At 45.7% G+C, this 20,557-nt stretch overlaps 10 protein-coding genes across 10 annotated transcripts; 4 read left to right on the top strand and 6 right to left on the bottom strand.

Moving 5' to 3' along the window:
* Positions 1–259: 259 nt before the first annotated feature.
* Positions 260–1,957, top strand: BRETT_003472 (uncharacterized protein; the record flags this gene model as incomplete). The annotated part of the gene is made up of 1 exon (XM_041281979.1): positions 260–1,957. One exon carries the CDS (start codon positions 260–262, stop codon positions 1,955–1,957), a length of 1,698 nt encoding a protein of 565 aa, XP_041135818.1.
* Positions 1,958–2,091: 134 nt separating this feature from the next.
* Positions 2,092–2,937, bottom strand: BRETT_003473 (uncharacterized protein; the record flags this gene model as incomplete). Its single annotated transcript, XM_041281980.1, has 1 exon — positions 2,092–2,937. One exon carries the CDS (start codon positions 2,935–2,937, stop codon positions 2,092–2,094), a length of 846 nt encoding a protein of 281 aa, XP_041135819.1.
* A 1,464-nt stretch (positions 2,938–4,401) lies between these two features.
* Positions 4,402–7,020, top strand: BRETT_003474 (uncharacterized protein; the record flags this gene model as incomplete). Its single annotated transcript, XM_041281981.1, has 1 exon — positions 4,402–7,020. The coding sequence occupies one exon, from the start codon at positions 4,402–4,404 to the stop codon at positions 7,018–7,020; it is 2,619 nt and encodes an 872-aa protein (XP_041135820.1).
* Positions 7,021–7,599: 579 nt separating this feature from the next.
* Positions 7,600–8,829, bottom strand: BRETT_003475 (uncharacterized protein; the record flags this gene model as incomplete). The annotated part of the gene is made up of 1 exon (XM_041281982.1): positions 7,600–8,829. One exon carries the CDS (start codon positions 8,827–8,829, stop codon positions 7,600–7,602), a length of 1,230 nt encoding a protein of 409 aa, XP_041135821.1.
* A 438-nt stretch (positions 8,830–9,267) lies between these two features.
* On the bottom strand, positions 9,268–9,616 carry BRETT_003476 (uncharacterized protein; the record flags this gene model as incomplete). The annotated part of the gene is made up of 3 exons (XM_041281983.1): positions 9,268–9,329; positions 9,416–9,539; positions 9,614–9,616. The coding sequence occupies 3 exons, from the start codon at positions 9,614–9,616 to the stop codon at positions 9,268–9,270; spliced, it is 189 nt and encodes a 62-aa protein (XP_041135822.1).
* Positions 9,617–9,999: 383 nt separating this feature from the next.
* BRETT_003477 (uncharacterized protein) lies at positions 10,000–11,568 on the top strand (the record flags this gene model as incomplete). Its single annotated transcript, XM_041281984.1, has 1 exon — positions 10,000–11,568. The coding sequence occupies one exon, from the start codon at positions 10,000–10,002 to the stop codon at positions 11,566–11,568; it is 1,569 nt and encodes a 522-aa protein (XP_041135823.1).
* Positions 11,569–11,700: 132 nt separating this feature from the next.
* On the bottom strand, positions 11,701–14,178 carry BRETT_003478 (uncharacterized protein; the record flags this gene model as incomplete). Its single annotated transcript, XM_041281985.1, has 1 exon — positions 11,701–14,178. The coding sequence occupies one exon, from the start codon at positions 14,176–14,178 to the stop codon at positions 11,701–11,703; it is 2,478 nt and encodes an 825-aa protein (XP_041135824.1).
* A 628-nt stretch (positions 14,179–14,806) lies between these two features.
* Positions 14,807–16,042, bottom strand: BRETT_003479 (uncharacterized protein; the record flags this gene model as incomplete). Its single annotated transcript, XM_041281986.1, has 1 exon — positions 14,807–16,042. The coding sequence occupies one exon, from the start codon at positions 16,040–16,042 to the stop codon at positions 14,807–14,809; it is 1,236 nt and encodes a 411-aa protein (XP_041135825.1).
* Positions 16,043–16,700: 658 nt separating this feature from the next.
* On the bottom strand, positions 16,701–17,891 carry BRETT_003480 (uncharacterized protein; the record flags this gene model as incomplete). Its single annotated transcript, XM_041281987.1, has 1 exon — positions 16,701–17,891. The coding sequence occupies one exon, from the start codon at positions 17,889–17,891 to the stop codon at positions 16,701–16,703; it is 1,191 nt and encodes a 396-aa protein (XP_041135826.1).
* Positions 17,892–18,663: 772 nt separating this feature from the next.
* Positions 18,664–20,541, top strand: BRETT_003481 (uncharacterized protein; the record flags this gene model as incomplete). Its single annotated transcript, XM_041281988.1, has 1 exon — positions 18,664–20,541. One exon carries the CDS (start codon positions 18,664–18,666, stop codon positions 20,539–20,541), a length of 1,878 nt encoding a protein of 625 aa, XP_041135827.1.
* Positions 20,542–20,557: the final 16 nt, after the last annotated feature.

A 20,557-nucleotide genomic window follows, 5' to 3' on the forward strand; every position in this document is an offset into this window, starting at 1 on the left:
ATAAATTTAATGTGGAGGAAAGGACAATTTGTAAATCATATATGAGCACAGGATTTCTGCGGACGGGACTCTATCGATAGGTTGTTTTGAGTATTTGAAATTCGGCCATTACAAAGCGAGACGTTACACGGTACTTAGAGTATTGAACTAAATAGCAGTCTTTGGTATAAAATTCCAGTTGTTACGAGCAGCACTAGGAGGATTACAGAATTAGAACAAGGCCAGGAAAAAAAAAGAAAACAAGACAGATATTGACAGAATGAGTTTAGCAGCATCCACAAGCTCATTATCAGCACTTACATCAGGCTGGGTTATTCAAAAATTCGGTGGAACCTCGGTGGGTAAGTTCCCAGAAAAGATCTGCGATGAGATCGTGAGCCCACACCTCAAGAATAACCGGGTTGCCATAGTGTGCAGTGCCCGGTCATCGAAAACAAAATCAGAGGGCACTACAAGCCGGCTTTTGAGAGCAGCAGAGCAAGCAGCAGAAGGCTGTGCAGAGGATGAGGAGGAAGGAAGCAGCAGGAGTGGAAGTACGAGCGACAGTGTGTTTGGAGAGTCGGGCGCGGACGATTTGAGCAATGCAGCTTTCCAGAAGACACTTGATTTGGTGGAGGCGGATCACGTGAACAATGCAGAGGCAAGAATCAAGAATGAGGAGCTTCAGAAAAAGCTCATCGCAGAAACGAGAGCGGCAGTGCACTCGGTCCGGAGGCTGTTGGAGGCATGCAGTGTGATTGGAGAGATCCCGGAGCGCACGAACGACATTGTTATGGCATGTGGTGAGCAGCTCAGTTGCATGTTCATGACTGCGTTGCTGAAAGATCACGGCACACCGGCCGAGTACTTAGATTTGTCGGATATCGTGGTAGGTTTTACGCGAGAGATGCAGAACGAAGGCAGCATACCAGACCCAACGGAGCACGAGAAAGGCGAGCTTAAGCCACAGTTCTACGCCAGATTGGCCCGGGAAATTGCATCTCGAGTCCGTAGTGTGCCAACAGGCGTTGTTCCGGTGTTGACGGGCTTCTTTGGCCCAGTTCCCGGCGGAATGTTGAACTCGGTGGGCCGCGGATACACGGACTTGTGTGCAGCATTGTGTGCAGTCGGAGTTTCTGCCGATGAGCTCCAGATTTGGAAGGAGGTGGACGGTATTTTCACAGCGGACCCGCGGAAGGTCCGCAGTGCCAAGCTTCTTTCCTCGGTTACACCCGAGGAGGCCGCCGAGCTTACCTACTACGGCTCCGAGGTCATCCACCCGTTTACCATGGAGCAAGTGATCAAGGCCAAGATCCCGATTAGAATCAAGAATGTCATGAATCCAAACGGCCGCGGTACCGTTATATATCCGAACAACGTGGCCAAGAGGGGCGAGGCAACACCGCCACACCCTCCAATCTCGGCCGAGAACTTGCCACAGGAGCTGTTCAGTGTGCGTAAGACGGCCACCGCCATCACGGCCAAGCCAGATATTGCAGTTCTGAACATTCACTCGAATAAGAAGACTCTTTCGCATGGCTTTTTGGCCAATGTCTTCCGTATTTTGGACCGCCACAAGCTCGTGGTCGACTTGATCTCCACCTCGGAGGTCCACGTGTCGATGGCAATGAATTACTCCAAGGAGAGAAGGAGAAACCTCAATTTGGCCATCTCGGAGTTGACCAAATACGGTGAGTGTGACGTCACCACCGGGCTTGCAATCGTTTCTCTGGTTGGGATCCACATGAAGCAGTTGATCGGCATTGCCGGTGCCATGTTCAAGATCTTGGCCGACGAGAAAATCAACATCGAGATGATTTCCCAGGGTGCCAATGAGATTAACATCTCCTGTGTGATCGACGAGCATGACGTCATCAAGGCACTTAACGCACTTCATGACAAGGTCATTCTCCGCCCAGTAGAGTCCGGAGCCGGCATTCTTGACCAGAGGATCAGCGAGTTGCGTTTGAGCGAGTGATGAGATGCCGCTGCTGGACGGACTTTCTGTATCAGCTATGACTTAATTAAACAGATATGTACGAGAAATATAAAATAGAAGCAAGACAATGTAATCAAAGCAGCGATTATTTACTGTACAGCCACTAATATTACTTAAAACACAAACACCTGATCCGCAAGCTTCGAGATAGGCTTGGCTTTCTGGAAGCCCAATTCGACTGCTGCCTTTTTGAGCGCAGAAACCATAGGAGGTGGGCCACAGAGCAACAATTTGCTATCGTCCGAAGGGCCCGGCAACTTCTTTGCCATCAAATCCTTGTCAATGAACCCAGTACCAGCACTCCATCCTTCAGGAGGTTTGTTCAAAACGTGATAAACATGAATATTACTGTGCTCCTTGGAAAGCTCATCCAACTCCTTTCTGAGAAGAATGTCCTCCTCAGAGACGTTGGCGTAGAGTAGATTCACCTCAGTCTTGTCACCAGGGTTGTTGCAAATGGCCTTGATGATCTGGTACATTGGTGTAATACCGGTTCCTCCAGCTATCATGCTTAGACTGGAAACCATGTTGGGAGTGTAGGTGAAAAATCCCTTGGGACCCTTCACCTTGATCGACTCGCCGATTTGGAGCCCATCAATGTATCTGGACACGTTACCGTTGGGGTACACCTTGATCAAAAGTTGAAACTTACCCTTTGCGTCCTCATCTAGCGAGGTTGGAGTGTAAGATCTCACAACTTTCTTACCTTTGATTTCAGAAGTGATCTGAATATGCTGCCCAACGGGGAGTCCAAGAACATCAGTCGATCTTGGAAGACCAAACGTGTACAATGTTGAGTTGTGGTTGACCTTTTCCTTTGCAACCAATGGGAACTTCTGGAATTTCTCATTCGTAAGCACTTTCCTCTCTTTGGGTTCTCCTTTGGAGAGAAAGACACCGACTAAAATGATAGTCAATGCAGATAACGCTGAATACAAAATAAGCTGATCTGAGGCCATTTTTTAGTAATACAGATGCTAATCACGTGCAGATATGTCTTTGATGTGGGTGAGAGCAGTTTCAGCAGTACGCGAGTGAAGTATGATTTCACACAAATAAGTTTTCGATTAAGTAATCCGCATAAAACTGGTTTGATTTATCTTTTTTTTTTAGCCTTACAATTTTCTATTTTCCTTTCCTCCCAGATTTGTACGAAGAACGGTCGTTTGGCCAACGGCAGCCGATAACAAGGAGAAAAAATATTAGACGATAGTAGACATGAACGGAATACTATCTTTTTTACAACTTTCAGACATACATATTTACACGACAGATACGAAGATTCGTATCAATTACTTCATTTTTTCTAGTTTTCTACATTTCTTCCCTAGGTCACTGATAAGTGATTTTTGTGTGTGTGTGGCGTAAAATCTTAAATGATGTAAACACTTAACAAAGACCACATTGTAGTAAAAATAATAGCGGAAAGTGGTGTGCCTGACAGTTTTCATGAAATTTCATTTCATTGTACTAAACATCAACACGGGCAGTTGACCACTGATCGCCGAATGAAACTTGAAAATTGTGTTGCAATGCCGTTTCGAGGACGGGATCCAGAAAATCATGACCTTTATTTCATTTTGTTGCCGTGAGAAATCGCAAATGCAAAATTGTTACTTTGCTCAAGGCAAATCCAGCCTGGGTACAGGTGATATTCAAATTCTTATGTATACTTAGTGTATGATGCCCCATATACCTATTAGGATATATTTCAGATAACCGTGGTGAAGCTTTTGTTACAGGAAAAAACCGAGATTGGCACGTGAAAATACGCCATTAGGATTGAGTGCTTTTTGTTTCGGAACTACTCGGTTACATCATGCGAAAAGAAAGGGGGAAAAATTCAATACACTAAAATGAGAGAAAATTAAAGGCCGATAGACGACAATACCGATTAGTGGGGAATTTCTGATTTTCTCCAAAATATTAATGAGAGTAGCGAGATTTGGATTGACCCCAGTGAATGAAGTGAGAGCAGATAAAGAAAATGAAAAAAATAAAGAAAAAAAAAAGAGCGGGAGGTTTCGGTATCCTGGGACTTTCGAAAAAAGAAGAAAAAAAAAAGGGGGGAAAAAATTAAGCATAACAAACTAGGGATGGTCCGAATTAAATTGATCGAGCAGAAACGCACCGAGCAGGAACACAGACCATTTTTACAGATAGAAAGCATTGGCAGAAAAAAGGGGATTCTTAACTGGTAGAAATATCAAGGGTCTCGGTCAAGCAAGAATTGCTAATCATCATAGGTGATACAGCCAGGCTTTTTTTTTATGGCCATCCCTCCCGGTTTTCGTTAAATTAGAATTGACTACATTGGGTTCAAATCAGGGGTTGATAATAGAATTGCGGGAACCACATGAGATAGAATATATAAAAGGAGAATTTCAAGGACAGAAATATACGGGAATAAAGAAGGTAAGAGGATGCGTTTGGCACAAACGAAGGAAGAAAGAAATACAGTGATAGGTACGGCAACAACAAGCGAGCGTACAAGTGCTGAAGAAACACCAGTTGTGAGTATAAGCGTGTCGGAATTGAGACCAAGTGTATCACGTGGTAGCTGTGACAACAAGAGTGAGAGCAGTAAGCATAGCAATAAGCATATCAGCGGAAACAGTGATAGGAATAGCAATAATAACAGCAGCAAGACTAGCAGCAAGAGCATCGGTAGGAATATTAGCAGAGAGAGCAGCAGCAGCAGCAGCAGCAAGAATAACAAGGTCCACACACTAGAGTACAGCCAGAAAGGCCGACCGTCAGGATTCAAGATGTTTGCGAGACGGCTTTCGTTTTCAAAGCACTCACTGCCAAAGCAGTACGAAGAGAAGCACAGCAACTTGTCGCAGTCGATTGCGGATGTGAGGCAGCAGACGGCAAAGGCCCCAAAGATAACGGTCGACACGCATGTTGGGACAGAGGAAGGGAGCGGGAGTGCATGCCCCTGCGATGAAGACGAAGCTCCAGCGGATGAAAAGAGTATGGGCAAGGAGGAAGACCGGAGTGAGTACAGGAAGGGTGGGTACCATCCGGTGTTCATTGGGGAGCGGTACGGGGTGTTTGGGCAGTACGAAATCGTGCGGAAGCTCGGGTGGGGCCATTTTTCGACGGTGTGGTTGGCGTGGGATGGCTCGGGCAAGAGACACGTGGCAATCAAGGTGGTGAAGTCTGCAAAAAACTACCGGGAGGCAGCCGAGGACGAGATCAAGATCTTGGAGAAGGTGAACAGCGGGCCGGCGGACCACCCGGGCAAGAGCCACGTGGTGCAGCTGCTAGACCACTTTATACACAAGGGCCCGAACGGCAGCCACATCTGCATGGTGTTTGAAGTGTTGGGAGAAAACATGGTGTCGCTTTTGACCCGATACAAGAGTTTTCAGGACCACAAGACGCAGGAAATCCAACGGAAGAGCTTAGGGGACGCTTCGACGCCTCCGTCGCAGACTTCCGGGTTGGGCAACGATGCTGGAGCGGGCAGCAGCACTGAGTCGCTTCAATTTCACATGTCACAGCTCAACGACCTCACAATTTTGCATGAGAGTTACGGCGGGTTGCCTGTGACGCTCGTAAAGCAAATCAGCAAGCAGATTCTGCTTGGCTTGGACTACTTGCATCGGTACTGCGGGATCATCCACACGGACTTGAAGCCAGAGAACGTGCTTGTGGAGATCAAGGACGTGGAGGCGTTGGTGGAGGCGTTGAGGGTGGACCGGGGTGTGCATACAGGGGGAATGCATTCTACGGGCGTGCGTTCCGGCTTTGAGCATCCAGGGCTGGCCCATCGCCGGGTACAGTCCACTGCCACGACCCCGGTGCGGATATCCAAGCCGCTTGCCACTCCCGTCGAGACCTCCAGCTCCGTCGAGAACTTTTTCCGGTCGTTTTCCGTGCACCGGGCGTACTCGAGCACGTCGGAGGCAGGGGGAACAGGGGGTACTTGCCGTAGGCCCACCACGGGATCAACCATAGTGCCTACCACGGCCCCCGGTGAAGTCTACGTAGATGCCCGGGAGACCCCGTCACCCGGTGCACCGAGCACTGGAGGAGACCCCGCCCACAACGAGTCCGCAAATAACTTAACCAGCAATAACGCCAATAATGAAACCACAAACTTCAGCAACAACGACGCCAATAACGAAATTTCAAATAATGTTGGAAACAGCGAAACTACCAATAATGTGGGAAATAGTGAAACTACCAATAATGTGGGAAATAGTGAAACTACAAGTAATTCGGGCAACAGTGAAACCACCAACAACTTCAGCAACAGCGAAACCACAAATAATTTCAGCAACAACTTAGCAAACAACGACTCTACGAACATAAACACCAGCTTCTCTCGCGCGGCAAGCTCGTCGTCGTCACCATCGATCCTCAACGATCTCAGCTCGGTGATCTCCGTGAAGATCGCAGACCTGGGCAATGCATGCTGGTTCGACACGCACTTCTACCGACAGATTCAGACCAGGCCTTACCGGGCTCCGGAGGTCATTATGGGCGGCCAGTGGGGGTGCTCGGCGGACTTATGGTCTTGTGGTTGCCTCATCTTTGAACTTATCACGGGTGACTACCTGTTCGACCCGCAGAGAGGTGCTAGCTTCGACAAAAACGACGACCACCTCGCCCAGATGATCGAGCTGCTTGGAAAGTGGCCGCCAAAGGACTTTCTCCGCCGCTGCAAGTACTCCCGGCACTTTTTTGACAAGACGTACCAGTCGCTTCGCCACATTGGCAAGTTGAAGGTGTGGACTCTCCCGGAAATCCTCCATGAGGAGTATTTTCTCGAGATGCCGCTCGCCCGCTGCGTGGCCGACTTTCTTCTCTCAATGCTCAACTACGAGCCCCAGAAACGTGTTGATGCTGGATCCATGAGCAACCACCCCTGGCTTGCCGATACAATGGCTGGAAACAGCGTCGACCGGCCCTTTGGCCTTACCGGCCAGGATATAAGGGGCTACAGTTGCGAGTACAGGACCAAAAGGAGAGAGTCTTCCGAAAGTGTCCCTAGCCAGGGTTCTGGCTCCACCGACTCTGCCTCACATTGACTGCCTTTGCATTTGTACTTTTTACTTTATCCGTCTGTACATTTATTTACTAATAGAATTGCCGTTATCGGTGTTATGGGGGTACCGTTTGCACGTGTAGGTTATCTATGCAGCCTGCTAACTGATCGATTGCTGCCCACTATCTTTGAAGCTTGAACTTCTTCAGTTATCTTCGTAATATTTGGGATGAGCTGGTGTGCTGAATTAGGGAAAGGACAACCATCAGCTCTTTTTCCCTAATTGCTGCTTCTTCACCATTCTCTTTTACCCTAAAAGATTGATTATTTCTATTTCTACTCTGTTCAAATGCCACCACTCAGCCTAAAGTAATAACCGTCATCACGAGAATATAATATACAGGAAAATATCAACAATGTAGGTACTGACTCGTATTTCCTTCACATTCATTCCTCCTTCTCTTACTCCATCAAACCTACATCTCTTCCACGTCAACAACCCAAAAAACATACAAACAGATCAACGGCAATAAAATCCAGATCAAAGTAAGCTTTCGCTGCATAGAATGCAGTATATCTTTATTGTTAATAAATAAATAGATAAATAATTCGTAGTATGAGCTCACGACTTGAGATCAAAGAAGTCAAAGCTGTTCTTAGGCGTGTTCACGTAATCACGGAGCTTCAACACCTCATCCCGGCCGTAAACCGTCCGGTTCAAACTCTGCGATGGTGATATAATGTAAGGCTTCACGTATGAATACAACCAGTCGGCAAGATCATCCGCTTTCATGCCAAGATCCTCGTATGTGAGCGCGGACGGGTCGATCACCTGGTCGATCGTCGATCTGCGATACGTATCCATGTTCACAGACTCCATGCTTGGATTGAACTTCTCATTTAGCCAGCACCACACCTTCATAAAAGATCTAGGTGCCGGGATCGAAAATCCTGTAGCAGCAGGGAAATATCCGTACATTCCAATATGCGTCATGTACTTGATCATCTCCCGGAGCTCACGCTTCGAGTATCTCTCCGGGCCGTACAACTCGTACGTTTTTCCCAATGTGGAATCGTCAAAAACGATTTTTTCAAGGGCCTCGGCAACCTGCCGGCCATGTGTCGGATATATTTCTTGCCTAAACAGGACATTTCCGCCCAACTTTGTCAACGGCACGAGCTCGTGAAGCAACGCCGAGTTCCTTCCGTACATTGGTGCCGGCCGGACGATGGTCGCGTCGGGATATATATCTTTCACCACTTGTTCACCGACACCTTTGGTTGCGAAAAACTCGGATTCAGACTTTGGGTTAGCGTTGTACGACGAGACCTGGATGAAACGGTCCACGCCATATTTCTTGGCCGCCTCTGCAATCCGCCGACTGCCTTCAATATTAGCATCTGCCATCGAGAAATTCTTCGTGTTCAATTCTGAGCCAACCAGATTAATCACAACATCGGCGTGTGCCACCGACTCCTCGATCGACTGGACGTTCCGCAGGTCCCACTCATGATAGTTCACCACACCTAAGTCACCATTCACCTTCAAATGCCTCATAGAACGCGAATTTCTCCATGGTGCCACCACTAATGTACCATGCTTGGCCAATTTTGAAGTGATGATTCTTCCAAGGAACCCGGATCCGCCAAAAACGGAAACAGTGTACCCAGTTCTCGAAGAACGTCCTCCCTGGCCAATCGCGATCTTTGTCTTTCCTGTTTTTGTGATGTTCACGTCACTCTTCAGTGGGAATCTGTAGATGTTTCTTTTTTGCTGTGTTAAAATGGCTGCTTTTCTACCTGCTGCCATTGACGCCTTTGCTGCTGCTTTCCCGCTGAAAACCGAAAGCATCTTTGATATTCTTTCGCCAATAACCGACTCTCTTGAAATTGCCGTGCCTTTTTTTCCTTAAGTCGTCTAGTAATCCTAGGTAGACCTTGTTTTCTTTATCTAGCTAAGTGCGATTTCCCCAGCTTTTATTTTCGTATTTTTTTTTTTTTTCTACTTTATTTCTACTGCTTTTTTGTAGCATTCTAATTCGCTTCCCAGAGATGAAATAAAAAAAGGCTTTGCAGGTGCACGGATGCACTACAGCCAAACTGTTACACGCATCCATTAACCCATCTACACGCCATACATATATGTCAGCATGAGAATCAACATGTATTAGATTATTAGCCTAATAGTACAAACATAGAGGGTGGCATCAGGAGCACATTTCAAATAGCGAGAAGTGATACCTTTGATGCTTGTGCTCCCAGTTATTCTAGAATCTGACCCTAAATATGATCATAGGAATAGCCTTATAAGCTCCAAAAGACCACCACCAATTAGAAGGAAACATAACAGACCTGGAATATTCAAAATAATGGCAATTGTTAGTATTGAAGATCAGAGGAGATCAAACATAACGTAAATTAAACATGCGTATACCTACCAATAACCCATTTGGGAAGTGCAACATTCTTAGCTCTCTTCTTCATTTTTGGCTTTCCCATTTGCTTCTCATTTCTCTTGGCAAACTTCTCGTTTCTGAGTCTTTGTCTTGCGGTTTGAAGAGCCTTTTAATATAAAAAGATGAGTTGTTAGTATACACGTATTCTCCAAAAGCACACGCAAAAAACGCCAAACTTACCATTATGAATTAACTTAGCCTCTATATATGTCCTATAGTTTGTGTGCTATGAGGGAAAAAGGACTGAAGAATCACCTGTAATTATGATCTTGTGATCACCTTGCTTACTTTTTCGCAGATACACACCTGTCAATTAGCTTTTCTGCATCTCCTCCCTATTTATTTATTCCTTTTTTTCGCGCGATTTTCCCTTGCTCGCATTTTTGGTTCAGCATTTCGAGGTTTCGAGTCTAGCTTAGAGCAGTAATTCCGATTAGAAGAATGGGCCGGGATCACAAGGAAATGCCATTTTAAAAGAAAGAACAACACAAACTACAACTATACAGCCAGAAAGGAACTGAATACGAATCTGAATACTTAACGTTTATACCTGGACTATTTTTAAGATGAACAATTATTCCAAACTAGAGCGAATACCACTTCCAGTTCGGAAAAGTGCAGGGCCAGGAATGAAATCACTTGCCCTAGAATGGAACACGGAAGGAACATATCTAGCATATACCTGGTCGGACAAGAGCATATTTGTGTCGAAATTTGACCCCATCAAGTGCACATGTGAAGAATCCATGAATTATGCAAACGCAGCACCAAAACAGATCAATTCCATTTCATGGAATCCCAGAGCCCCTACACAGTTTGCGACTACCAGCAACGACAACAAGATTAGGGTGTTCTCCATAGAGGATTCATCTATTGTTTTTGCCTCCGAGTATGCCTCCGATTCGGTAGCAGAATTTACCAACGTGAAATTTTCACCCGACGGTGAGTACTTGGCAGCATTTTCCACGAAGAAAGCGATAACAGTGTTTGAAGTGGATGAGAAATTTGGAGTTCCTAAGTTTGTACTGGTTGCAACATCTCCATACTTGTCCAGATTTCGGGATTTCGATTGGTCATACACGGGTCATCGGATACTTGTCGGTGATTCGTGTGGGTTTGTTGATGTTTTCGAATTGGTGGACAAAGACGGCAAGATGGAACTTTCAACAACCAAAAAGGGCACTCATATCAGCAGCTGTGCCATTGGAAAGATATGCTCGAGGGATTCTGCGAAATGGTTTAGCTTGGTATTAGATAATTCGGAGGTTTTGCTGGTAGATACCGAGTATATGGTCGTCGTTAAGCAGTTCTCGAATTTTGGCTCTTCGTCGACAGTGAGACTACTTGAATCCAAGCTTTTAACCCCAGGCCAAAATGCGTTTGAGGGTATAGACGGCACAAGCATAGCTGGAGAGGCTGAATTAGACGATCCATACGGGAAAATTGTGTTTGCTGTTTGTCCCACATATGGGGGCCATACAATATTGTTTGACAGCGAGGAATCGAAGCCAGGAGATGCTACTCAGTCGGTGAAGGAGCTAGAGTATGATATGTTTCGGTTCAATCTGGTTAATCCGAAGGTATCTGCCGGGATTCGTGGTTTAACTGTGAATGCATTAGTTCCGGGTGACTCAGTGGGTGGAAAAAACAAACGGAAGCAAGAGAATGAGAAGCAGAAGATGGAGCAGAAGGTAGAGCAGAAGGATCAGAATAGAAAGAGAGAGAGAGAAGATAGTAGAGATAGGTATTATATGTATAATAGCATGCCAGCTGACAGAGATAGACAAGGCAGCAGGAAATATGAGAGAGAGAGAGATATTCAAAGGGGAGGTGATGGCAGATATGGCCGAGGGATGGTGGACAGATCACGTGATAGAGAAAGGAATAGGGAGAGGGACAGAGATAGAGACAGAGATAGAGACAGAGATAGAGATAGGGATAGAGACAGGGATAGAGACAGAGACAGAGATAGGAGAAGTGACATTGGCAGAAGAAGAGATGGCGATAATTATAGAGATAGGAGAAGCAACAGAGGACCGGACTATGATAGAGATAGAGGTGTGAAGAGAGGAAGAGGGCAGAATAGCGGTGGATATCATTCCGATCGGAGTGCCAAGCGGCCAAGACTGCACTAAGCTACTGAATTAATGTACTATACTTGCAAAGAAACTGAGATGGACGGGTAGTAAAGACGTAGATAGAGATTAAAAGAAAGAAAAAGATTGACTAGGCGTTAGTATCGTATAAACACACACGTATGTGCAGCCTCAGGAGCCAAGGTCTAGGTGGCTTGGAGTGGTGCGAAGGTGGATATTACTAGATTTGCCGACCTGGCCGCGATTCCGGACCCTGGCATGTCTGGGGACTTCTGGGTTGGAAACTTGAGCATTTATGCTTACAGAATCGGCGTCTGAGCCCGGCGAAACCTCGTGATCCAATGGGATGACCAAGGAGCTCAAGAGTGGTGTATTGTTGTTGGAAGTGGCCTCTTCGTACGTCGGAGGAGACAAAGTATGGACCGCATTGTATGTAGGAGGCACCTCATCGTCCCAGGAAACTCCGAGACCGGATCTCTCTGTGAGTACAACCTTGAATTGCATGCGGAGGACCCTGGCAACGCCTGTTGGGATTCCGGACGTCTGATTGGCGTAATCCTGCCTGTTTCCACGCATTGAGTCCGGCCCAGTGCCTCCATCGTGCATTTCTAGTGGTCTGGAGGCAGTTTCGGGCCCGGATACAGACTCGGAAGCCGGCTGGGAGGCCGAGGAGCCGAGCCTACCCCCTTTAAGAGAAGTAGAGCTTTGCACAAGCTCCTCGGCAACTACAGCCTCGACTATGAGGTTATGATTGACGTAGATGCCGAGTTCAGGGTCGGAGATATCGCAGGAGCAGTTGCTGTCGGCCTCTAGGTACGTGGCCGGATCAAAAAGAGGCGAGTTGCAGTTCTCAGACGTGATCGTGGTGATATTCGTGTTTGCAGAATTAAAACCCATCGACATCAGCTCCATAGTAGAGACATCGACCACCAACTCGATCCGGCCCTTATTGGAGAAGTCTGACTTCCAGCCGGACTTCATTTCGCCCGAGCTGAGCAGTCTTATTTCCTCCGTGTAGAGTTCGTCCTGCCGCGAGGCCTGCACAGCCTCGTCAATACCGGCGGAGACCTGAGCTGGCGACGCGTCGATCGACCAATTGGACGCAAAGGGCGACAAAGTCGGTGTCGCAGAGGAGTCCGGCGAGACGATCGATGCGACGCCGGATGATGCGTTGTGCACGAGCCGCTGGTTGTGCGAGTTGCTGGGTTGGGTGGCATTAGGAGGATCTTGTGGGCGTGAGGGTGAGACAATAGAGGTAGCAATAGGAGTGTTGGTGGTAGCATTAGTATTAGTAGCAGCATTACTACTACTACCAGCATTAGCAACGGTAGCAACACTACTACCAGCATTAGCAACATTAGTAGCAGTATTACTAGTAGCAGCATTACTACTACTACCAGCATTAGCAACGGTAGCAACACTACTACCAGCATTAGCAACATTAGTAGCAGTATTACTAGTAGCAGCATTACTACTATTACCAACACTACTCCCTGTAGACTCGGAAGAGTTACTCCTCCCGGAATCAGCATCGTCGAAATTCCCTATAAAGTAATTGTACGCAGGACCATTGGCACCGTTGCTGTTCCGGTTAAACTTCCGCCCCCTGACCTTCTTCCTGGCCACCTCCAAAGCAGTGCGGAACTTCTTCTCGTGCTGCACGCAGTGGTGGGCCCTTACCCGCACACTCTCCTCGATTTTCCAGCTGAGCTTTCTCATCCGCCACCGACGGTCCTTTGTGGCGATATTATCCATGCGAATTTCGACGGGAAACGTCGACCGCGGGTAGGAAATGTTGGGGATGGCGGCGGTGGCAGTGACGTCGGTCGGAGGGAAGATTCGGAGCGAATTGTGGTCGTGACCGCGGAAAATGCTTCTTCTTATCATGACGGGCAGCGACAGGTTGATAAGGTCCTCGGCACCGCGGCGGTTGACGAACACAGCCTTGCACACCAACTCGTAGGTGATCGATGTGCCGTGCGTCGATAGGACGGTCGTGGGTGGCACTTTTCCCGGAATCAAGTATCCAAACGGGAAACTGTGCGACGTGCCCTTTGCAAAAGCGGTCCGCCGGCTGAGAACGTCCCACGAGGCCAGCTCTGTCACTTTCCGGCGGCACGCACCGCAGTGCTGCAGCGAGCTCGAGTGCGGGAGGAACGGCTTCGAGTATCGCACCACCTGCAAAAAATACAGCTTCACCTGCCTCAACTCGACGTAACCCCGGCGAAGTTGCTGCCTGGAGAGCTGACTGACCGACGCAGTGGGCCCGAGCCCATCGGGCGTTGCCGGCGGCATCACGGGCGACACGGGCATGCTGTTTGCAGCCGTCCCGGACCGGCTTTCTAGCAGCTCCCGGATGTCTTTTGAGTTTCTCGCAAACACATCCAGAACTAGTGCACCGTTGAACAGTGCCCCGGAGCTTTCCGCCGGCTTGCCGTACAGCATTATGGGCGGCGACTCCACGCACAGGCTTATCCTGATATTGGAATTCGGGTTCAGCCGGTTGCATTTCACCGTGTGGTACTCATCTGTTTCACTCTCAGTGTCTATGCTGGCACTCGACCGGCCCCCATACCGCCTTTTCCCGCCGGAATCTTCCGTCGAAACTGCATGCACTATGCCATTGAACAGCCTTGAGAATGACGGCATGCCTTACGTGTTGTGCCTGTCAAAATATGTGCTTGATCTCCCAACTGTAGCCTGATATATGATGTGGAATGTGGATGTGGGGAGAACCCTGAAGTGATAATCCAAGCTGTAACTCTATGTCTGCTCTCTTTCAATCGTGCACACAATACTCATGCAGTGTCGTGCTCGAATGTGGCCAAAACAACTAACTATGAATACTGGCCCAAGTATGCTGATGGGATGTGATCTAGTGCAGAATAAGCTCTGTGGGCTAAATAGAGAGCATCCAGGCCGCATCTAGATCCAGGTCAGAAAAAAAAAAAAAAAAAAGAGTACTCAGTGTTTTTTTACTCGCGCTCTCTCCACTCCTATTGTCTCGCTTACATGAATCCGAGTCCCATCTACTGATAATAAATAATAATCCCAAAATCAGTACAACCGAGCAATCAAGTGGAATTTCGTCTGTTGCTACGCTCAAATATGCTTACTCTATTCTAATTAATATATATTAGTAAACGGATCATCGCACTCTGTCAATGCTTTTCTGTACCTTAGTCTTCCGCTAAACCATCAGAGGCGTCTCTATGATTTACTATATTCCACCATCCTCTATCAGTACAGCAACTTTCAATACACTCTCACCCTGTGCTTACTTCTTGCCGTTCTCAGTCCCATGCTTCTTATGGGCATGCTTATGCTTGTGATTCTTTCTTTTTCCGCCATCTGTTTGATTGGTTGAATGTTTATGGTGATGTTTGTGGTGCTTGTGATGCTTATGGTGATCTTTATCTTTATCTTTTGAACTTGCTTTAACTTTCTTTTCTTCATTTTTTTCATCATCTTCCGTATCGTCATTATTATCATCATTATCTTCTTCTTCTTCTTTATCATCATTCCTACCTTCATCATCTTTATCATCCTCAATATCATCCAAATCAATTCGATAGTCGTCCTTGCTTATATAATCCTTGACATCTATATCCTCCACCACAAGTTCGGAGGGTTTTTCAATTTCTTCATCCTTCTCCTCTTTCTCCTCTTTCTCCTCCTTTTCATCCTTCTCATCATCCTCTTCAATTCCATTTATTTCTATCTCTTCACCTGCCATCAAATTATACAATGCTGCAGCTCTCATCGCATACTTCACATCAACACTATTATCCTCATCTTTTTTCTCATCAGCCTCCTTCTTCTCATCAGCATCTTTCTTATTCTCATCCTTCTTATCTTCGTCCTTCTTATCCTCATTCTCTTGATCCTCATTCTCTTTTTCTTCTTCTTCTTCTTCACCCTTTTCCTCCTTATTTTCCCCTTCCTCCTTTACATTCTCATTCTTCTTCTCCTCCAACTCTTTCGCAGCAATCTCTATTTGTAGATTCCACTTTTCTACAACCTCCTTCATCTCCTGTATAAGTCGATCTCGGGACCCTCCCTTCATCGTTGATAAATACGCCTTAAGATAATCATCATACTTCTCAGGAATCTGTCTTATATTTCTCAGAAGCCAGTTCTGTTTCTGCTTTGAAAACTTCCAATGCTCCTTATCCTTGTAAAATGTTCGAAGGTATGCAAGTTGATCTTTTTCAGGAGGTGCAGGCCTCTTATTCTTTGGCAATTTCTTCCTTTTTGGTGCTTTCTTACTCTTTTTAACGCTTTTGGTCTCTATAGTTTGGTCTTTATCTAATTTTTCAAGCTTTCTTTTTTTGCTCTCTGTTTCTGTCTTGGTTGCTTCCGACTCTATTGTACTACTACTATCATCTTCTGTTGATATACCCGCCAAATGAACTGGTGCTATAGCTAGAGGATCATCTGCTAAACTTCTCTTTATTTTAAGCCCGAGTCTTTTCCATGCCGGCTCTCTTTTTCCTGTTGGGGTCTGTACCATTTTTTATATATGTTGAAAATGTGCGCAACGAAGAAAGTTTAGATATTGGCCACTAGTGAATTGCTTACAGATAATAGAAATGACTTTATGATTCGGAGAAGACTAGGACTGACAATTTTTCACATCTTAAAGAAAAAAAAAAAAATTCCCAAATAAAAATCGGTCTCGCACACAATAGAATAATGGAAATTGTGAAATCGAAATCAATGCAAATCATAGTGGAATATATAAGCTCCCACATTTCCTCATCAGCCCAACATCACACTAGTCCCGTTTTCACAACTTTCCACTTCTTTTTCCTTTCCCTTTTCCCTTTTCCTTTTTCCTTTCTCTTTTTTTTCCCCTTTCCTTCTGTATCATTCAATTATGCGCGCTACCGCCACTCCCGTTGAAGAAGAATAAGGTTTCCTTAACTCTTGGTATGTGCCCACGCTAGATCAATTTTGATCCTCCTTTGTTTGAGTCCTGTCAAATACCGAAGGAAGGAGTGGCATGAGCTGCTCTATTTTTCCGATACCATAGTTTTGACAAGGATATAGAAACGGGACGACAGGTTGCATTCTAGAAACCTATAGTAATGTACGGATTCAAATAAATTCTAAAGCGAGATCTCAATTTTTTACACATAAAAGCAAAATTAAAGCAGGAAAAAGCGAGATCAGTTCCGTCCGAGAGCGTGCAAAACCAATCTCTTGTAATCATCAACACCCTGCTCAAGCATATTGGGGAGAATGTACTCGTTGGCCGAATGTGCAATGGTGATAAGGCCAGGACCATAGAGGTACCTCTTAAAGCCTCTGTTGAGCATGTTAGGCACATCCGTGGAGCATGATAGTGACGTGTGGTTAAAACCTGGAGCATCGTAGTCAACATATGTTGGGTCTGCCCGTTGGGTGGTCTCTGTTTCAATCCTGATGGCATCTTTTTCATGCTTTGAAATAATCTGGTCAACGACTGCAGCAATTTTGTCAGTAGTACTGGCTGCTCTGATGAGGACTGTGCATGCAGCATATGGAGAAAGTACATTTGCTGCATTGCTGGCGTCAATTTCACCGATGTTGACAGTTGCTTTACCCAAAAGCTTGGATTCAGGGAACTGCGTGGTCAATAAATCATTCATTATACCGATTAGTGCCTTGTTGGCGTCCACACCGAGCTCCGGATAGCCGGAATGGCAGGAGCGGCCATACACCCTGATTTGGAAGTAGTAGATGCCCTTATGTCCGACGGCAAGTCTGTTTCCCGTCGGCTCTCCAAATATTACAGTATCCCAACCAACATGCTCTTTTATGAGTTGCTTATCGGCTGGAACCATACCAAGGCCCCCAATTTCCTCCCCCACGACATATAGGAAGCTGATATCTTCACTCGAGACCTTTTTTTCTGCAACAAGCTCCTTTGCAGCAATTATTTGAGATGCAACAGAAGCTTTTGCGTCAGTTGAACCTCGGCCGTGTATCCTGAGCCTGTTTTCCGCGTCTCTCTCAAGTGAGTAGTTAAAGTATGGAGGAACGGTATCAATGTGGCTTGTCAAAAGCACAGATGCATTCTTGTCTTCACCAAAATACGCATAGACGTTTTTTCCGCCGGCTGGAGAGTCTAAAAGCTCAACATTGAGTCCCTGGTTACTAAGGTATTTAGATAAAAATGCAGTTGCGTTTTCCTCATGGCGACTTAGTGAGGACACCTGAATTAAGTCTTTATGAAGTTGGAAAAGCTCAGGTCTTGAGGCGAACTCCGGGACAGATAAAGCATTGCTTTCATCCAATGAGAATGCCGATTGCTGGTTTATTGGCGTTGCAATCGACACTGCCGCAAAAAAGGCGAGTGCAAACGCAGATGTAAACATGTTTGAGTCTTGAAGATAGCAGAAATATTCGAAAGACTAATATATTTGCGGCGTTGTTAAATTAAGTAAGTGGAACTAGAAAACTATACGCCCGAATATATAAAGCAATGGATAGACTTCTTATATATTTACATATATATTTGGGTATATTTCCGTTTCTTCGTTTAATTGTACTTTGTGCGAACAATTCAGTAACTGTAACAATGAAACTGTGGCTTCCGGAGTCGGCGCATCGCATCGCAATTGCAGATAGATAGAGAGAGAATGGAGAAAAATTTCAGATTGAAGGGAAAAAAATTAGAGATTATTCTCAACGGAAACCGGAAAGGACGGATCTTTTTTTTTTTTTTTTTTTCATTTTATATTTTATGATTGTGCCTGAAGAATTAGCTGGCTCCACATTGAAATTAGAACCCTGAACAAATCTCTAAGTCGTTTGAAATTTGGAAAATAGTTATACTATCAGGTTAGCAGTAGGATCACCTAAACTTTAAGCTACCGTCACTTTTACTATGTACTTCTGCTATACACTTTCACTATCTACTTCCCATCTGTCTTCTCCAAAATATTAGAAATACCAGTCCAAAGTGTTTCAAGTCGATCGACTGTGCACGCGTCGCTCTATCATGTTAGTGAATTTGAAAAACTAGGAATTTAACCCAGGCAAGTAGAATTTAAGCCGGGCGCACATCTTGCCTTTAGCCACTCGTTACATTAATATCAAGGACACAGTCACATTCATATAAGGGCAAGCAAACACAAGAAAGCAACTATGCAAGAGGGGGGACGAACAGGTAAGAAAGAGCCGCCATTTACAGCCAGATATGTGTATCGGCTGGATGACTCAGTCTTGAAATCTTTAAAGTTGATGTATTTTGATTCATTAACCCACGAGGAAAGATCTGAACAGGAGTACAAAAGGTCGCTCAACAGCATTGTTTCAAATTACAATGATGGAACGATGAAGGGGAGCTTTGGGCCTCCGAAAATAGTAAAACCTAGGGCAAGATCAAGTACCAAGAAGCACGTCGAGAGTAATAATTTGTCAGATTTGGACAAGTACAATGAAAAAAGAGCACGGAATGGGCAGAAACTGTTGACCGAAACCGAATTTGAGGCCAAAATGGACCAGTTGAGCATTTCCGGGTCTGAAACGGAGGATGAGTTGGATACGATCACGGAAGAGGAGAGTTCGAATACCAAAGTGACTGATGAAGCAGATAATAGTCTGGATGAGTCATCGATAAGTTATTTGTTCACAAAATCACCGTTTGTGCTTTTTCATTCGGGGCTGCTTCAGGACGGAAAATGCTACGGAGTGTATAAAACAACTTTGGATGCAGAGGAGGGCAAGAGTGATCCCATGAGAAAATTAATGGAACTTAACAGTGAGAAGTTTCAGCAGAAACTGGACAACAGTATTTCGGCCTTGTTTATGATTGGGGGAGGACATTTTGCAGGAGCCATCATCAATCACAAGCCTATTGTTACAAAGGGTAACAAGGGCTCTCCGGAAGAGTTACAGTTGCAATCTGTGAACATTGCTGAGCATAAAACGTTTCATAGGTACACTACCAGAAGGAAACAGGGAGGATCACAGAGTACTTCAGATAATGCAAGAGGAAAGGCAAACAGTGCAGGTTCTACATTGAGAAGATATAACGAGCAAGCTTTGAGGGAAGAAGTCCAGGATTTATTGAAAATCTGGAAACCATTGCTCGATAGGTGCGACAGGATATTTATTAAAGCTAATGGAGTTTATGCTCGGCAATCACTGCTTGGAAAAGGTCCCGAAGCAGTAATAGAAGCCGAAGATCCGAGGGTCAGAATCTTCCCATTTACCACAAAGAGGCCCACGACAAAAGAATTGAGAAGGGCTTGGTGTGAGCTTTCGTATTTGAAAGTGATGGACATTCCGAAAAGTGATAAGAAGGCAGTCGAAATGAAGATGAGGCAAAGAGAACATCTTGCGAAGTCTAAGGAGCAGAAGCAAAGGAAAATTGACGTTTCCAAAGGCAGTTCTGAGGATGATGAGACCACTAAGCAGTTGATTTCACTCTTGAAGAAGTCGAAGGCCCCCTCTTTGATCGCATATATCCGCAAGAACAAGGTCCCAGTAAACTTTAGGCTTTTGCCAGAGAAAGAGTACGGCAGAAATACACAAACAATGCTACATTATGCTGCTCATTTTGGCTTAAGCCGCATGTGCCAGGTCCTCTTAGTAAATTTGAAGGCAGACCCCACGATTAAGAACGAGAGAGGGTACACAGCCTATGAGATGTCTGCAGATGAGAAGACCAAGTATGCATTTGAGGTGGCTAGAAACACTTTAGGTGAAGATTATTGCGACTGGGAAAAGGCGGCAAAAGTTCCAGGGTCAAAAAGCAGGGAGGAAGTAGAGGAAATACTGAAGAAGAAAGAGGACGAGTCACGTGAGAAACTGCGAGAGTTGCACGAAAAGGAATTGGAGACTGCAAGAAAGCAGTTTGCCGAATCTCACGATAAGAAATTCGGCAGAGGTAAGACGCTGGGAGGCTTTAAAGAGACAGAGCAGCATAAACTTGACTCGCTTACCCCACAACAGAAGATGCGAGTAATGAGAGAGCAAAGAGCTCGTGCGATTGAAGCGAGAATGAAGGCGAACAAATAAGAGGTATTGTATAATT

This window comes from Brettanomyces bruxellensis, chromosome 6, assembly GCF_011074885.1.
Source record: "Brettanomyces bruxellensis chromosome 6, complete sequence".
Lineage (NCBI taxonomy): Eukaryota > Fungi > Ascomycota > Pichiomycetes > Pichiales > Pichiaceae > Brettanomyces > Brettanomyces bruxellensis.